Source organism: Ambystoma mexicanum, chromosome 6q (assembly GCF_040938575.1).
Source record: "Ambystoma mexicanum isolate Mex_15411 chromosome 6q, UKY_AmexF1_1, whole genome shotgun sequence".
NCBI classification, from domain to species: Eukaryota; Metazoa; Chordata; class Amphibia; order Caudata; family Ambystomatidae; genus Ambystoma; species Ambystoma mexicanum.
In genome coordinates, this window is record NC_090937.1 from 1,006,057,050 (window position 1) to 1,006,074,439 (window position 17,390).

Sequence of the window (17,390 nt, forward strand, 5' to 3'; positions counted from 1 at the left end):
CTGACAAACTCCATAGGCATCTCATTTTGTATGGCGACACACAGCACCTTCAGTGCAGTGTCACAGAGAAGTCCTTTGGATTTCTCACAAGGTTTGCATACCTTCTTCTTGGGTGAACTAGTGGTCCGCAGAATAGTAAATTAAATTGACTTTACTTACCCGTTTTCCCTATTTAGGTCCTAAACACCATGATCGACCAAAACTAAATCCTGAATACGAAAGTGACCTCTGCACCATTGGCCCCTGCACCTTGATCAACGGGACCAAGCACAGACCATTGTGTCAGATTCTGGAACAGTAGCACTGGTCTCTGGAGAAACCGGAGTAAGGGGGTTAGGTTGACACCAGTTTCTGTACCCCCTTTCCTCCATAGGGTTACATGAGCGTAGAGTCCTACCCTAAATCACTCTTTCCTGACTTTGGTCAGTGGAAGCCTGCTCAAGGATCCCTTCCCAGGACTATGGTGAGGCCTGGGATTGAAGGATTCTACTTACCCGACTTTTTGACTCAAACACTGTCATCACCAATATCTTAATAAGCCTACCTGTGAAGTATTTACTTTGGAAATGGTGATTTTTTGGCACAAGGCCCCAAACACCTTAGGGTTGGACTTTCTAAAAGCTAGGGAAGCTGTTCTATGATTATCCTGAAGTGCTCCTATTTCTACTGCATCCGAGTACTTCCTTGTGTTTCAGAGGTTATTGAATCAAATGCTCTCCTATATCTCCTAAGGGTGAATATATACATCCGTTTCACAAGGGTTTGTGTGACAATATTTAACTAGAGGTTTTTTTACTTGGTGTGCATTTTAAAAGTTCAATAAACTGTTGTATGGTCTCATACTTGTATTTTGTTTATTTGTATAGCGCACAAGGCCCGAGGGCAACCGGGCGCATTATTTAGTTACAGTCAGCTTAGAATATACAAAATATACAAGTGACATAATCGAAGGTATACAATTTACAGGATAGGGCACAATGCAATGGCAGAGACATAAAAAATAGCCCGTGGTGTCATAGAATATTGTTACAGTCAATAGTCATCCTTAGTCGAGGGTGGATAGCCAAGCTTTGGCATTACGCTTGAAGGCAGTGAAGGAAGGTTCAGCTCCGAGTGGGTTGGGTAGTGTGTTCCACATCTTGGCTGCTAGGACAGGGAACCTGCAACCTCCAGATTTTTGGAGGTTGAACCGTGGGATGACAAGGCAATTAGTGTGTGCGCTTCTGAGAGTTCTCGCAGCGGAGTGCGAGGTGAACCTGTTGGAAAGGTAGCTGGGGGCTAGGTTAGCAATACTTTATGTGCGAGTGCCAAGGCTTTAAGAGAGACTCTTTGGGTAACGGAGAGCCAGCGAAGGCTCTGTCTGTATTCGGAGATATGTGAAGTTCTAGGAATGTTCAGGGCCGCTCTAATAGCGTTGTTTTGGATGATTTGAAGTTTTCCGATATTCCGGTTAGTGCCCAGACAGAGGGCATTGCAGTAATCGATTTTGGAGAGGACAAGAGTCCTGGCTAGAGTTGTGCAATTGGCAGGAGACATGAAAGGGCGGCAAGCTGTGATAAGCTTGCATGTGTAAGATGCGGCTGAAGAGACTGCATTAGTTTGTCTGGATAGGGAGAGGGTGGAATCAAGATAAATACCTAATGTCTTGGTGTCCTTGGCCACTTTGATGGAGTTACCATTGATGCTGAAGGACTTCAATGAGGAGTCAAGTTTACTGAGTTTCTGGGGTGAACCTGAGATGAGGAGCTCCGTCTTCTCATCTTTTAAACACAGTTCATGCCGCGCCATCCAGGCCTGGATGACTTGATAAAATGGCGTGGATAGCTAAGGAGTCAATTTTGTGGTCACCCGTGATGGGAATAAGTATTTGGGTATTGTCAGCATAGTTGGTGTACGGGACGCCCATACGGTTCAGTATGTCAAATAGAGGTTTTGTGAAAACATTGTAGAGTGTCGGGGACACCACATGTGACAGGGGAAGGTTCAGCAGTGGCAGAGGGGGAGAGGACCCTCCTAGATCTATTGTCCAGGAATGATGTAATCCAAGCTGTGGCTTTCTCCAAGAAGTTAGCCGCTGATTTAAGGTGGTGGCAGAGGATTTGATGATTGACTAAATCGAATGCTGCGGAGAGGTCTAGAAGGAGTAAAGCCAGTTTTCCCTTATCTTTCAAGTCTTCTATTTGTGTTTTTAAATCTAGTAATGCAGTTTCTGTGCCATGGCGAGGACGAAAGCCTGATTGCCTAAGACCCAGAAGGTTGTTGGATTCAAGATAATCTTGGATCTGCAGGTATTCCGCTCGATCGAGAATTTTTAAAAGAAATGGCACCGTGGTGATAGGTCTGTAGTTGGTAGGAGTGTTAGCGTCCAAGGTAGGTTTTTTCGGTAAGGGAATAACCCAGGCGTCCTTGAGGTTGTCAGGGACAATCCCCGACTTGAAGGAGGAGTTTATGAGTGTAGTAATGAAAGGCGCCAGGTGCTGTGAGGCCTCTTTTATAATAGTGGCAGGGCAGGAGTCACCCTGACAGAGGGCTTAAGACTGTTAATGATGTCTTCAACTTCAGAAATAGAGAGGGGTGAGAAGCAGAACGGTTGCTGAGGTGCAGTATTTGGGTTGTAGTTAGCCTGAGGGGCAAGCTGTGCTATAAAGGAGTGTAGACGTTTTTTTTTTTCTCATCGATTTTGGTTTGGAGCATAGTAATTTTTCCCAAGAGAGCCTCTTTGATGTTTGTGCACCAAGCGCTGTCTTTGGAGCAGGTGTCTGGAGGAGTAACATTTTGAATAGCTCCTTGGTGTTGGATTGGGCCTGTTCAATACATTTACTGTATGTTTTTTTAGCAGCCAGTATGGCTTCTTTGTAGCCATGCTTGCTTTATTGGATTCCGTGGGGTGGCTTCTCCAACGAGTGTCAAGGGTCCTTTTTTCCTTACGTAGGGTTCTCAGCTGAGACGTGAACCAGGTGTTAAGGTGAGCCCGGGGTTTAGGTTTCCGTAGTTTGGAGGGAGCGATAAGATCAAGTGCCTTTAGCAGAGTCTGGTTTTAAGTGTCGACCAGGACATTAGAGTCCGAACATGCAGAGGCAAGATCATTGAGGGCGGGGAGGATGAGTGGGATAAGTTTAGCACACGCTATGTTGCGCTTGTTCCTAGTGGACGTGGCAGGTGCTAGGTTAGGGATGGGGTGAATGATTTTAGTGGGGATGCTAAATGTGATAAGGTGATGGTCCGTCCAGGCACATGGTAAGTTGGAGTTGACCTTAGGATCACAGTTAAGGTCAGCTATCCAATCTAAGATTCTGCTCTTAGAGTGAGTAGGTGCGGTGACACGTTGTGTGAAGCCTAGATTGAGTAGTAAGCTGTTGACATCATGGGCCAATGCATCGTTAGGGTCAGCGAGGCCTAAATTGAAATCACCTAGTACGAAGATTTGTGAGGTAGTCTTGGTGTTTTCAGAAAGGGTGTGGGCGAGATCCTCAGTAAAGGTAGATATGGGTCCAGGGGGCCTGTATATGTGGATGGTGATTGTCTGGTTAGGAGAGATGGCGAGCTTCGCTGTGAGGGATTCTGCTGATTTGAATTGGCAAGGAGTGGAAGGCTGGAGATTTAGCGTGGTTTTGTGGATAATAACCATACCTCCGCCTTTAGTTTGAGCAGTGTTACGGTCATTTCCGATTATTGTGTATCCTTCAGGGAATGCAAGGCATAGAAGGGGTCCTGAGGCCGCATGGAGCCAAGTTTCAATAACAGCTATGAGGTCGAGGTCATGAGTAGTGATAAGATCCACCATGTCAGGGGCATGGGCTGTGAGAGACCTGGAATTGATCAATGCTGCCTTAATGCATGTCGAGGGTTGTGTATTAACCAGTGAGGTGCATGCATCAGGGGTGGGTGCTAGCGAAGGTGTGTTCGAGGAAGGGGTGTCCATGGAGGGGATAGGCGTAAGGTAATAGGTAACTGCTGTATGCTTGATGTCAGATAGTTTGGCAGGTTGGGCCCTGCTAGAGCGGTTGTAAAAGGTGTGGGGAAGTCTGGACCCAAGTCTAGAATTTCTCAATGAGACAGAACAAGGTTGGTTGGGTGTAGGTTTCCTGGCGAAGTCATGTAGCCAAAGAGCTGGGTCATTGAGGTAAGGGTTGGTCAGAGGGCCATCCATGGTTGAGTGAAAAGGGAGTTGGTGGTGTAAGTTGACAATGGTACCCCTAGGATGTTGTATGTGCATAGTAGGGTACGTGTACAATATGTGTTGGGAGGCACAGAAGGGTGACAAAAGGACGTGTGTGTAGTTCTGTAGTGGTGCTGCTATGGGGGTGTTGCGGCTGGGTAATGCTGAGTCTGTATGTGCAATAATAGTGAACAAGAGGCAAAAGGCAAATTGGCAGAGAACAAATGCTGCACTCTGGGGATGCATAATAGCAGGGGAGAGGGCAAGAGGGTTACCAGTTACTCAGTGAACGTGCACCCGGCAAATAAAGCGTGCAGTGCCGTGCCAGTTTCAAAAAGGCAATGTAATGGGCACATACCAGTTCAGGGCAGTGGGAATACATTCAGCAGGCAAATAAGAATTCAACAAGGCAGTGCAGTAGGCATCAAAGCAGGCGACAGGCTAATCACGCTATGTACGATCTGCAAGCACATGGGCATACGCTACAGTCAAGGTGTTAAGAGGTAAAAGCCAGGCTGGTGACAAACGTTGTAGTGGGCGGGACGATCACCCAGTGTGCGATCCGCCGGAGAGTAGCGCAGTGGACCAAAATCAACAGTAAATGGCAGTGCGAGGGGTCACGTAAAGTTCTGTGCGATGGGGCATACACTCAATTGGCGTTCTGCAGGCAGGTCAAAGAACGAATACGTAACAAAGTCGGCAGCCGTGCAGAGCGGTAACAGGCCAATTAGCACAGGAGTGCCAACAATGACAGACCAAGTACCAGGCTTGAAATGATGACTTAAAGGCTGAGTACACGCGCCAAAGTAGTGGAGAGGACGTATCCGATACCATGAGGAAGGGGGCAAGGCTAATCCGCAGGGGAAAATATACACGCTAGTACATCAAGCGACGTGTTGCTAATGGACAGAGATGTGTGCCTTGTAGCCTGATAGGAGAGCGTGGCATCATAATTGATTATGTACTCGTATCGCGCAAATGATTGTAATGCTTAAGTAACAGGTTTGCACTTGGAAAAGACATTAGCGGCATGGAGTCTTACTGTCTGAAGATCGATTTGCCGGTCATGACTGTGTTAGCTCTGTGTTTCGTGGGTGAAGTGTAGACAGACATGTCAAGGCGAATTGGGCATAAGGACCTGGCGAACGGCGAGGAAGGCTGTGGACAGGCTAGGGACAGAAAGCCTTTGTGGTACTGCCTCCGTGGGAGTGCCGGCTCTCGCCTCCCGGTTTCTATTGGCCCTTACAAGCAGGGCAGCAGCCAATCAGTGGCCGCATGGAGCTCAGCACAGGAACAAAGGTGCTGGTTCTCAGAGACTTACCGGTTTATCGGTCTAACTAGAACTATTGGTGTTGCCTTGTGTGGTGGAATCATTGTAGCCATAGAGCACTCTCGCACCATTCCTGAGACTAAGAGCCTGATTCATGGAATTATTTGCGTGAAAAACGCAGATTTGCAAGCCTTTCTGCTCGAAAATCCTTGTTTGAAGTATGGGTTTTTTTGGGCAGAAATTGCATGCAAATCTGCGTTTTTCAGGCAAATAATTCCATGAATCAGGCTATAAACCTTTCCGCTATGCTACCTTCCCTTGATTGGGTTGGGCTAAACTCTACCTTCCCTGTTCACCATAACAGGGTGGCCTGCCAACATCCTCCCCAAGGCGGATTTTGGAAATCCATTTTACCACATACCTAGATACCGATTCTCCATGTTCCTCTAGAGTTTTCCGGTCCTTAAAAGGTAGAACAATACATAACCCAACCCACTTCATTCTGCACAACATGAATACAGATTGTCAGCACTCCCTTTAAATGCATTTTATTGTACACTTTCATGAAATGTGCTTCACTCCGTCCAACGAGCCAATGATATAAATAGTTCACAATGGTATACATGGAGATCAAAAATCCAACATGCAAATTATAGACTTATGTTATGAAATGTGCAGTAAGTTGTATGAAAATAAGTTTACCTGTGATGTAGTAAGTGACATGTCTGTTAATTTCTTCTGTATCTGCATCAGTAGTGCTCAAAATGGCCACAACACCACCAGGGGGATCATCTTCACTCACAGTTCCCTTGTATATTTCAGCAGTAAAGCGTGGGGGGTTATCATTTACATCTGTAATGACGACTTCCACAGTGGTAGAAGAGGAGAGCACATTATCACCGCCATCAAAAGCAACCACTGTGATGGGGTATTTATCCCGATACTCATGGTCAAGTTCTCTCAAGGTGGTAATCCAGCCAGTTTCCAGGTTAATGGTAAATAGCTCAACAATTTCTGAAAATTCCTGAGATTCTGCTAAACTATATACCACTTGTCCATTAGTTCCAGAGTCCATATCATGTGCCTTGACTTGAATGACAGATGTTCCTCTAGGCAGGTTTTCCATTATGAATGCCTCGTATGGATTGGACTCAAAGACAGGAGCATTATCATTGATATCTTTTACTTGAATGGAGACATCTACAGATGAGATGGTTTTATGCTCTCCATTGTGATTTTCTGCCAATACGGAAAACTGATACCATTTTGTTGTTTCGTGATCTAGCTTTTTCTCCAGTTTTAATCTTCCACTTTGTTTATCGATTACAAAGAATTCATCTCTATTGCTTTCAGGGGTGTTTCCTTTTATCAACGTATACTCCAAAGGCTGATTGCTATATGCTCTAATGACACCAATTTCAGTCCCAATAGGAACGTCCTCTGGAATGACTGTAGAGTAAAATGGCTCAGAAAACTTTGGTAAATGCACTTCTGGTGGCAGAATTTTTATCAATACGGAGACAACAGATTCCTTTCTTGGTGGACCACCATCCCTTGCTTTCACAAAGAAAGAATAAATCTCATCTTCTAGCCCAATCAAGCTTTCCTTTGTGGTAATGACACCAGTGAAGGAATCTATTTCCAGGTTTTCTTGGATGCTTTCCGAGTCTGCTTCAATGCTGTAAGTAATGTCAGCATTTGCACCCTCATCAGCATCGACAGCCACAATTTTTAAGACTGATGTGCCTCTGGGCACATCGGATGCAATGCTCACTTTATATTCTGTTGCACGGAATAGTGGAACATTGTCATTGACATCTGTTAGAATTACATTAATATGGCAAAATGCAACCTTTCCCCCAGCATCCTTGGCCATTAAACTAATTGAGATAACCTTCTCATTTGGATTCTCACGGTCAAGCCTCTCGGATGTAAATAGCTGCCCATTAGCTGTAATGTAAAACCTATCTTTGGCAAAATCATTTAAAATGTGGTAAGTGATGTGTCCATAGGTACCGGTGTCCTGATCTTTAGCTGTAATTTCAAGGACAAGGGTATGTACGGGTGAGTTTTCAGAAAGTTCTACTTCATATTCATTCTGGATAAACTCGGGTCTGTATAAGTTCGATCCAATTACAGTGATGTGCACTTGAGCTGAACTTCTGAAAACGCCATCAGAGACTGAGACAGTTAGGTTGTAGAATGGTTTCAAGACAGGCCGCCGTAGATTTGAGATGCTGATTACTCCAGTCATGCCATTAATGATGAAATTGGAATGCTCATTTCCCATTAAAATGGAGTAATCCAGCCTGTTGACATCAGAACTGTCGGCATCATGGGCTTTTACACAGGTTACAAAATGCTCACGTGTTGAGAGACCACTAATTTCAGCAGTGTAAACCATTTGGTTGAACAGGGGAGGGTTATCATTCAGATCAGTTACATCCACAGTGACTATGATGTCACTGCTAAGTGACGGTATACCACTATCCACAGCCCTGACGAGCAATTTGTACTGTTGAATCTTTTCATAATCTAGTGGTCCTGCCGTCATAATGAGTCCAGTCCCACTATCTATATAGAAATGATTAGAACCACTGCGGTCATTCTGCACCAGTTGGTAGGAAATGGCACTATTCGTCTCTGAATCTGCATCAGTGGCCTTCACTTGCGCGACGGACGTTCCAATTACAGATGCCTCAGACAAGGTTGCAGTGTAAGATGTAGTCAAAAATCTGGGAGGATTATCATTAACATCTTCTAAAATTACATCAACAAACAATTCAGCATGGGCGCCAGTAAGAGAGTCTGTTGCTCGAACATTCAATTTGTAAGCAGGGTGGGACTCAAAATCTAGAGGAGCCACAACATTTATAACTCCAGTGTTGAAGTTGATCATAAATTGATTGAAAGGGTCCCCATCAGTGATGCTGTAAATGACCTTAAGTCCTTCCGGGCTATTGGCAAGTATGTGCACTACAGGAGTATGCAGCTGAATGTTTTCAGCTATCTCAGCACTATAAAAAGGTTTTTCAAAAACAGGCATGGCTTTATTCATCACAGTTATTGGAACTACAGCTTCTGCAGAAAAAGGTGGATCACCTCCATCTTTTGCTACCACAGTGATGGCATAATCCTGATTGACATCATTGGGCTCAAAATGTTTCTTCAGTGCTATTTCACCAAAGGGGCCAATTTGGAAATATTCATGGTGTTCTTTGAGGTAGTAATGCACCGCTCCATTTTTTCCGATATCTTTATCAACAGCAGTCACATGTCGAATCACTTGGCCTACTTCTGCATCCACTTGAATCGCAGCATAATATGGTAAGTTAACAAAAACCGGTGCATTGTCGTTAATGTCCTCCACAGTGACCTTTATCACAACATGTGCAATTTTTAAAGGTTTGTGTTCCTCTATAACCTCTACCACCACATTGTAAATTTCCTGCTGCTCACGATCAAATGGAATACCTGTAGTAGAAAGAGCTCCAGAAGTACGACTCATTCTAAATCGAACATCTGGATTGAGAATGCGAAAGAACAGTGGTTCATTTATATGGCTCCCAACAGACGTAATGATAGCTATCATTTTAGCTTGTGTTGAGTTTTCTTGGACCACAGCATTGTAGGTGTGTTGTGTGAATTTTAGTTGGCTCTCTTTGCTTTCTTTCACATGGATTTTAACAAATGTAGTACTTGAAAATCTTCCATCAGAAGCTCTTACTGTGAGTTCATACCTGCTTCTCAATTGAGTTGTATTGCAAACGCTTATCGTCCCAGACTTAGAATCAATAGAAAACCTTTCTCCAATATTGCCATCAGTTATGGAATACAGGAGTTCCGAAAAAGCTCTTGAATCCTCATCTGTTGCATTCACGGTGATGACTTGGACACCTTTGTATGTTGGCAATAACAGTGATGTTTCATACAACTCTTGGGAGAAAACTGGGGGACAATCGTTTATGTCGATAACATAGATTGTGACATTAGCTGCATGTTCAGCAAATAAACGTGGGTTGCCCAGGTCATGAACTTGTACTGTAAAGTGGAAAATATTTGTATGTTCATAGTCTAAAGTTACCAACGTACGTATAGCACCAGTGCTAGAATCGATGGCAAAATACTGGTGGACAGATGGCTCAACAATATGATAAACCAGCAAGGCATTTGATTCTTTGTCTGCATCCATAGCTCGGATCACCAGTGGAGTATTTTTATCAGTGAGAATCACACTATTAATTGAAGCAGATTCACTGACTAGCCCAGTATAATCAGATTCCATAAATAATGGCAAGTTGTCATTCTCATCCCATAGATTTACTGAAACAGTTGCATTTGTGGATTTCCCAGCCATGTTGGTTGCTTGCACAGTAAGCGTGTATGAGGCCAAGGTTTCGAAATCAAGCAGCTTCTTGGTGACGATAACGCCAGAGTTGGGATTAATGTCGAAGGCATCTTCAATATTTCCTTCTTTTATTTCATACACGACAGATGACTGGCTATACGCGGTGATCATCACCACAAAGCTGCCAACCTTGGCACCCTCACTGATTTCAGTGGCATATGCTGGTAATGTGAATTTTGGTGCTGCATTATCAGAAATTGTAACAACAATGCGCACCGCCGTTACTTCATTCAGTGGAGGACTTCCCCGATCTGTAGCCTTTACTATCAACTTATACTCTCCTTGTTTAATTCGATCCAGTTCTTTTGCAGTTTTTACAGTACCCAGGACAGGGTCGATGTGAAAGGAATGTCCAATGTTCCCTGCAGAAGAAAAAAAAAGAATGGAGAAAAATGAGATCCAGAAATGCTGCACTGTAAAGTAGTAAGGCTTATGCCTATCCATAGTTACATCATAACATTATTTCAGGGTAATAACCAGTCCTTATCAATAGAGTCATCAATCCACTATCAAATGTAACAACATTATTAATTGTATTAAATAAAGGAAAGATTCATATTTTGTAAAACATACTGCTTCTCAATGTGTCTGGAAATAGACAAGTGAATGACCTGACCCATCGAAAAAACAGATACAAAAGAAAAACGGATAGTATAGTTCCCTTCCCACCAAACTGTTCTTAATGGGGACGTTCGGACCCCTTAAGTGCCAGGCTATTATGCAAGTCTATGCAAAAAGGACGAGCATACTCGTCCTTGGCACTTAAGTGTAAAGCAATGCATGTGCCTGCTACATTCAGAAGTACAAGAATGCTATTGGTTAACTAAGAGGTAGGAGAGACCCATGAAGATGCTGAAGGTCATCCTCTTCAATCCAAGCAGTCACTTCTTAATGGGATATCTGGCACATGAGAGTATTCCCTGCTTTCCCCGATCAGTCCTGCACCGTACCTGATGTAAATGTTCACGGCATAATTTGACAGAGAAGGAAGGTATTAATACTAAATGCAGGTAACCTAGAACAGGGAGATTCTGCACTTACGCTGTTAGATAGAAGTTAAAATGCACAAGGATCAACGGTTCTAAAATTGATGGCTTAAACCATTTTAGTTATAAACCGGACACCACGACTGTTACCACCCACGACAAGGGTTTTCTTAGCATAAAAACATTATTCAGCAACATACTTTGCTTCCATGTATTAAAGCTGCAATTAGAACACAAAATGTAAAAGGAAGCATGGAATGGTTGTGCTGTAAAGGGCTGTAATGGCCATTTTACTTAACCTATTTTACGATCTGGTTAATCCCATATAGTTCCCTACCCGAACCGGGTTAGATTGAAAATTCCTGTTGAACACAATTTTTACACAACAAGCTTGGTCCTTTTCTGAGCCTCACCTCCAAGACAAACCAGAAGTTATTTTGATGAATCCTGGGATGTCATTCCTTCTCCCCAAGAGGGAGACCCTTTCCATGAGGTCAGCGAGGGGGGCCACACCAGATAGTCCCCCCAGGGAGTGGTACCCAGCAGGTGCATCTCATGGGGAGGGATTCCCCTTCTGGGATACTGGGAGGACATCATGGGTTAACGCAGTATGATGCGCCCTCGCCCACCTTTCTTCCTTCACTTTTCCTTCCTCTGATCACACAAGTTCCCCTATGTGTTTTTTCAATAGCAATAGTACCACTAGTACTGAGACGAGGAAGATCAGGACTTACTCTGCCGAGCGGTCACCTCAAAATACTGAGACAAGGAAGACGCTCTGCAATAGAAAAAAAAACTCACAAAACCATCACACTGAGAAGTCTAGCTTTTGTGTTTCAAGGATCTTAAAAAGAGAAGAGGGACTAACATCGTCAGTCCCACCCTGGAGGTATCACGAGCAAGGCAAGCACCGCACAAACGGAAGAGCTGGACCTGCAGCTACTGACGGGGACGTTGCGGAAGGAGAGAGTGTCGATACCTGCTTGAAAGGGGCCCGAAGGCCGCAAGAGGCTGTGGCAGACAGTCCATCAGGTACGTGCCGCCGGGCTACCAGGAAGTGCGTGCGAACAGGAGACTGTGCAGAAGTAACAGTGGAAGATGGAAGGATGCCTGAAACAGTTGAGACTGGGAGCCCGTACAGAAGGTACGGGGTAGCCCGGTGACCTCAAGAACACTAAAGAAGCCAATGCAAAAGGGGTCTGGGACCCGAGAAGCCAATACAAAGGGGTTGAGGACCTGTTGGGGGCAGTTTTTCTTTAAGTCCAACTAAGGGCTTCATAAAACAATATCTAAGGCAGTGCAAAACTCCACTCTTACCACTAACACCTGAGAACATTTGGTAGCATAGACCGAGCAGCCAGGTTTATCCCAGGAGGGAGAGGGCTGTATCGCTACAAATAAATTGTATCATACATATGGTCCAAATAAACACTGAAACACTATGAATTGTAAAAATAAAAGGTTTGTTTAAATACAAGTGGGCCAAGATAAATCTTGGATAAGTACTAGAACATATCATGAACACAATTGTAAAAGCCAACTCAATACTTATGGTTTTCAAACCAAAGTATAACCTTATTTCGATTACAATTAGCAGTCAAAAGTCAGTCAAACCTTTAACTCACTCAGAATGGCAACTTAACTTGTATACTACCTACAGGCCTTAAGCTACTCAAAGGCAAGTATGGATTTAGCAAAACTAAGTTGGTCAAGTGGCACAGCGAGTAGAGCGCTCGGTTGGACATCCGTGCAGCTCCTGCTAACACAGGTTCGAATCCCGGCGGGGCCAAACTCAGCCTTTCATCCTTCCGAGGTCGATAAATAAGCACCACACACCGTGGGTAATAATAAGCAGCGCTCAGATACCTGAGCGTTCGTAGCGCTATATAAGTGCCAGATTATTATTATTATTTAAAAGTGTTTAGAACCAATTCAGGGAAAAAACAACCTAACAGGTGAGTAATTTACCATGTACTCTAACCACTCATAGTCCATAGCCCACTTTCCTCCATCCATGTGGGCATCCCCCAACATGAGGAAGGTACTGGAACCTTTGGCAGCGAAAACTGGAGCTTCCCCTTTAAATTTAGTATAGCATGCAGGGGCGTGGCCTGGTGCATAGGAACACACTGCCGAAGCCCCACCCTCTGGCACCTCACTTCAGTCACCTTTGAACACATCGGATGCTTAGATACCTGGCTACTCTTAGTACATATCAGCCCATGGTATTCTAGCGGGAAATTCTGGTGGAACGTATGGCGGAAAGGGGACTATTGACTAGGAGTACTCTAGTCACTACGGTGAGTAACTTTAAACAGTCCAGGAGTTGCAGCAGCTGTCCTCTTCCAGCTCGTCTTCGGTTCCTTCGTTCCAGTGGTCGACTGCCTTCCAAGGCAAGAGACTCGCCTTTTACCCATTTTTCTCCCATTCATTCCAGCGTAGCTGCCACTCACCAAGCAGGGTGGCTGTCCTTGCCAGCCAGTCAGCCAGCCAATCACACCAGAGTGCATTTGGGTCTCCTAGGAGACTAAACACAGGGAGTTTTGGGCACCTCCCTCACTTCCTGCCCACCCCAGACACTCAGGTGCCAGAGGCGGTCTTCAGTCCTGAAGCCCGGCAAAGGCGTAGAAACAAGGGACCAAACCTGGTTTGGCGTACAGAGACAAACTCCTGAAGGACCTTTCCAAAAAGAAAATGGTGAAAAAAGACGACCGGGACCTTTTTAAACAAAGGAGGCTCAGACACCATCTCGAAAAACATGGCTCCCGCGATTTAACGGTACCAGTGTTCGCGGTTGGGAAAAATCATGATAGTTCATTGTGAAACCACTGCCACCAGCCATTTCGATAGGAAAGGGTAGCATTTGACTGCTACATGAGTTTCTAGACAGGGGATACTAGGTAACCCCTCCAGCACTCTATTGTAAGATAGTGTGTGCTGGATCTAGGAATTTTAAAAAAAGACTAGTAAAGTAAATTAAACTTTACTTTCTCTGGGAAACAGTAGTTTATCCCAGAGAAGGTATTTAAACCTTGGGACAACCTAAAAGGCTTCCGTGTCACTGCACTGAGGGTGCTGTGTGACACATGAACAGAAGATACCTATGGAGTTGTCTAAAACCCCATAATCAAAGAACACAAGAGTAAAACACACATCAAAATACATTAGTGGGAAAAAAGGATCACACTCTCTCCAGGTAAAAAAATCAAGTCCTCAAAATCCAGCAAAGTTGCTGGGGGTCTTTGGGGTGAAGTGAATTAGCACATGAGAAATCTAACATCTACAGATATCCACTGAGCCGCAAACATTAAGTAGACATTCTGTTTTTCATTCCTCTGAAGAGCAGTGCAATTCATTCAGAATAATGAATTTAGAAACAGACTGAAAAGATATTTCAATACATGCAGGTAATGCATATCAGGTTTCCACAATACGTTTAGCAGAATAAACTTTATTTTTAAAGGCAAAACGGACTAACATTTTACAAAGTTACCAATGAAGCAGAGAAATAATTTCACAACTATTCACAACTCATTAGCGGGCATATTCCTCTCTGATTGTAATGGCTATGAACACAATGTTATTCTTGGAATAGCTATTAGTAATCCCATAAACCATTGCAAATATTTAAGGAATGTGCATACCACATGCCAAGGTCATGAACAGCTACCCAATTGCTGGCTCAGTGTCCTCCACTGCTATCAAAACAAAAGGCAAGTTTGACATTAACACCTACAGCATGTCTGGTCAGATTTTCCATGTTAAAATGCAAATTATTTTTCTGCGCTTAAAATGAGAAGCTTATTCCCATCGAGCTAAAATCAAGGTCGAACATTACTTCAAGATAAACAGATTCCTAAAACAAGGACATGTCAATGCTATCATAGTAGTAATAATTTACCAGTCACAAAAAACAATTATCTTCAACACTAATTATGCCAAAAATGCATCTCAAAATAAAGGTAAAATGTGTGACATACTGTCAAAAACTTAACAGAACCTTGCATACATTATCCAGCCCGTGTAATCTGTGGCAGAAAAAATCCTAGCAAAGCTACAATCCCAAAACTGGGCCAGACTGCATTTGTTGGCATATAGTTGCTGGTTCTACAGACAGTGGAAGCTACCCCTTATGGAGCTCCTTGCTAAGCCTCTTCATCGTCCAAAAGGGACACAGATGTAAAATAAGGTACTTACAAAGTTGTGGTTGGAATTTGAAGGCAGAAAATAGCTTCTATGCATACAGATAGAGGGATCTTTGGTGTACAAAGGAGGTAGCATCAGAAACAGTCACGAGAATGTGGTTTGCTACATTCCTCTCGTGTCCATCTCTGACGATCTAAAAAGAACTGCTGACTTGGAAGGATGTGCTGGACTCATCCTCCTCGATCTAGCGGATGCTTTTGACACCACTGACCATGACTCATGGACAGGCTTGACACTACGCATCAGCAACTCTGCTCTGCTCTAAAATGGATCTCATTCCTTTCTAATTCTTCGCAAATCATGCTCCTTCTACCTTTAATATCTACCCCTCGCCTTGTTCCAGTAAGGGTGCTCAGGGAGCAGCCTCGCTCAGGGAGCAGCCTCTCTGTCACCCCTTCTCTTCAATAAATACCTCAGTGCACTGCCGGCACTCATCCACTCTCCTAACCTTTCATGCTATAACTATGAAGATTGTACCCAGATAATTTTCAAGATCTCCAAAGTACCAACAACCCCCCACCAACCCGACTGCTCATCGTGCCTCGGCAAATGACCGCTGGATGACAAAAGGATCTATGCGATCACTTCGAATCTATAATGCTGAATCTGAAAATTTCTTTTTCCCCCAGACATTTCCCCACAATTATTTGTGGGGGGAGACTCCCCACAGCCTCCCCCATACTCATGTTTTATAAAACTATTCCCGCCCACATATAGTTGCGGGGAAATGTGCATTTCGAAATCCAGCTTTTTTGCATTCAGCATTTTCACCTTCGCAATGATGACATGGTCCCCTGTCAACCACCCTTCTCATCCCTGGCAAAACTAAAATCCTACTATGCGGCAAAACGGCACTCATCCCCCAACCGATACCCTGAACACACGCTCTAGCCCCACCTGCAGCTTCCACTTCGGTAAAAAAATCTTGGATGCACAGCGGACTCATAGCTATCACTCAGCCAACACATCAACTCAGTGGCAAAATCTTGCCACTTCTACTTATGCATCCCAAGGCATAACTTCCCTTATGTCTCATACCATCATAGCCTCTCTTCAACAATGGTCATTATTCTCTCCCGCCTAGATCTATGCCAGCTCCCTTTTTCTAGGCACATCAGCTCAGGAATCTTCATCAAATCCAACTCTAAGCGGCCAGACTCCTCCTCGCCCTTTCACCCAGAGAACAGATCACCTCCGCCCTCAGAGTACTACACTGGCTCCCCATAAGCCGAAAGGCCACCTTTAAAGCCATGTGCATCACACACCGCGCCCTCCATAATACTGGACCAGAGTTCCTACAGGACAAGATCACTCGCTACACACCCACCAGAACCCTCCGATCTGGCTCGTCACTCCTTCCCGTAATCCCCCCCTCACAACTCCACCAGAATGGGAGGAGCCGCCTTTTCTATCCAAGCCCCCACCATCTGGAACTCCCATTACACATCTGCCGCAACAAAGACTACCTCTCCTCCAGAAAGGACCTCAAAACATGTGTTCCCGGCGGCATTCTGAAACATGCAATGAAAGGGCATCCCTCCCTCTTCTCCATCACGACAGCATAACTCATCCAGCCACGGTTTATAAAAGGATTCATCACAACTACTATTCTAAATCAGGTTTATGCTTTGGCTCACATACCATAAGTATTGTGTTGGTTTTTATAATTGTGTTTATTACTTATAATAGTACTTACCTTTCTAAAGAATTCTCTTTACCTATGTATATATAAAATAACTCATTTTTGCAATACATCCTTGCATACGTGTTTCTTTGGACCAAGTGTATGCTACATGTTCTTTGTACCCATCTACAACCCTCTCTCCCTCCTAATATAAGCCTGGATTCTCTGCCATAGCTATCCCTTAACTGAGTGGTACAGGCCTGTATTAAGAGCTGGAATCCTTTATTGCACAAGGTGTAGTTTAATAAAGTCCCTATGGATGGACTTTAGAAAAACTGTCCAAACACTCTTCCCCTGACTGGAAGCAAGCTGTAGACACCGACGGAAGAGCTGGGACCACGCGGCCCACGTCAGGAAGGCAGGCCAGCGGGGAACAGCAGGTACGGAGATCCCGTAGCTGGAGTGGACCATGCTGAGATTGTGAGATGGAAGAGATAGAGTCCTGAGACCGGCCAGAGCCTGAACGGAAGCTCCCTGAAGGTAGGGACTTGACTGGGCTAGTTGGTGGGGACAGAAGGGCCTGGGAAACTACAAAGAAGGCTGGAAGTACACAAGAGAAGTGGGCTGAGAAGAAAGCCTGGGAAATAGACTTTGAACAAATAATTCCACCTGAAGTAAGGGTCTGGGACCATCTCACCAACACCCTCCCACCCCACCCAAAGTACAATAAAGAAAGT

The 17,390-nt window shown here is 44.4% G+C and overlaps 1 protein-coding gene across 6 annotated transcripts in view; it reads right to left on the reverse strand.

Moving 5' to 3' along the window:
* Positions 1 to 17,390, reverse strand: part of FAT1 (FAT atypical cadherin 1) — a 444,689-nt gene that overhangs the window by 128,543 nt on the left and 298,756 nt on the right. For all 6 annotated transcript variants that reach the window (XR_011282269.1, XM_069631552.1, XM_069631550.1 and 3 more), the window contains one exon: positions 6,132 to 10,199. Coding sequence is in view for 5 of the 6 variants with exons in the window: in XM_069631552.1 (XP_069487653.1) it covers positions 6,132 to 10,199 (4,068 nt within the window). In the remaining variant the exon portion in view is untranslated. The remainder of the gene's footprint in view (positions 1 to 6,131; positions 10,200 to 17,390) is intronic.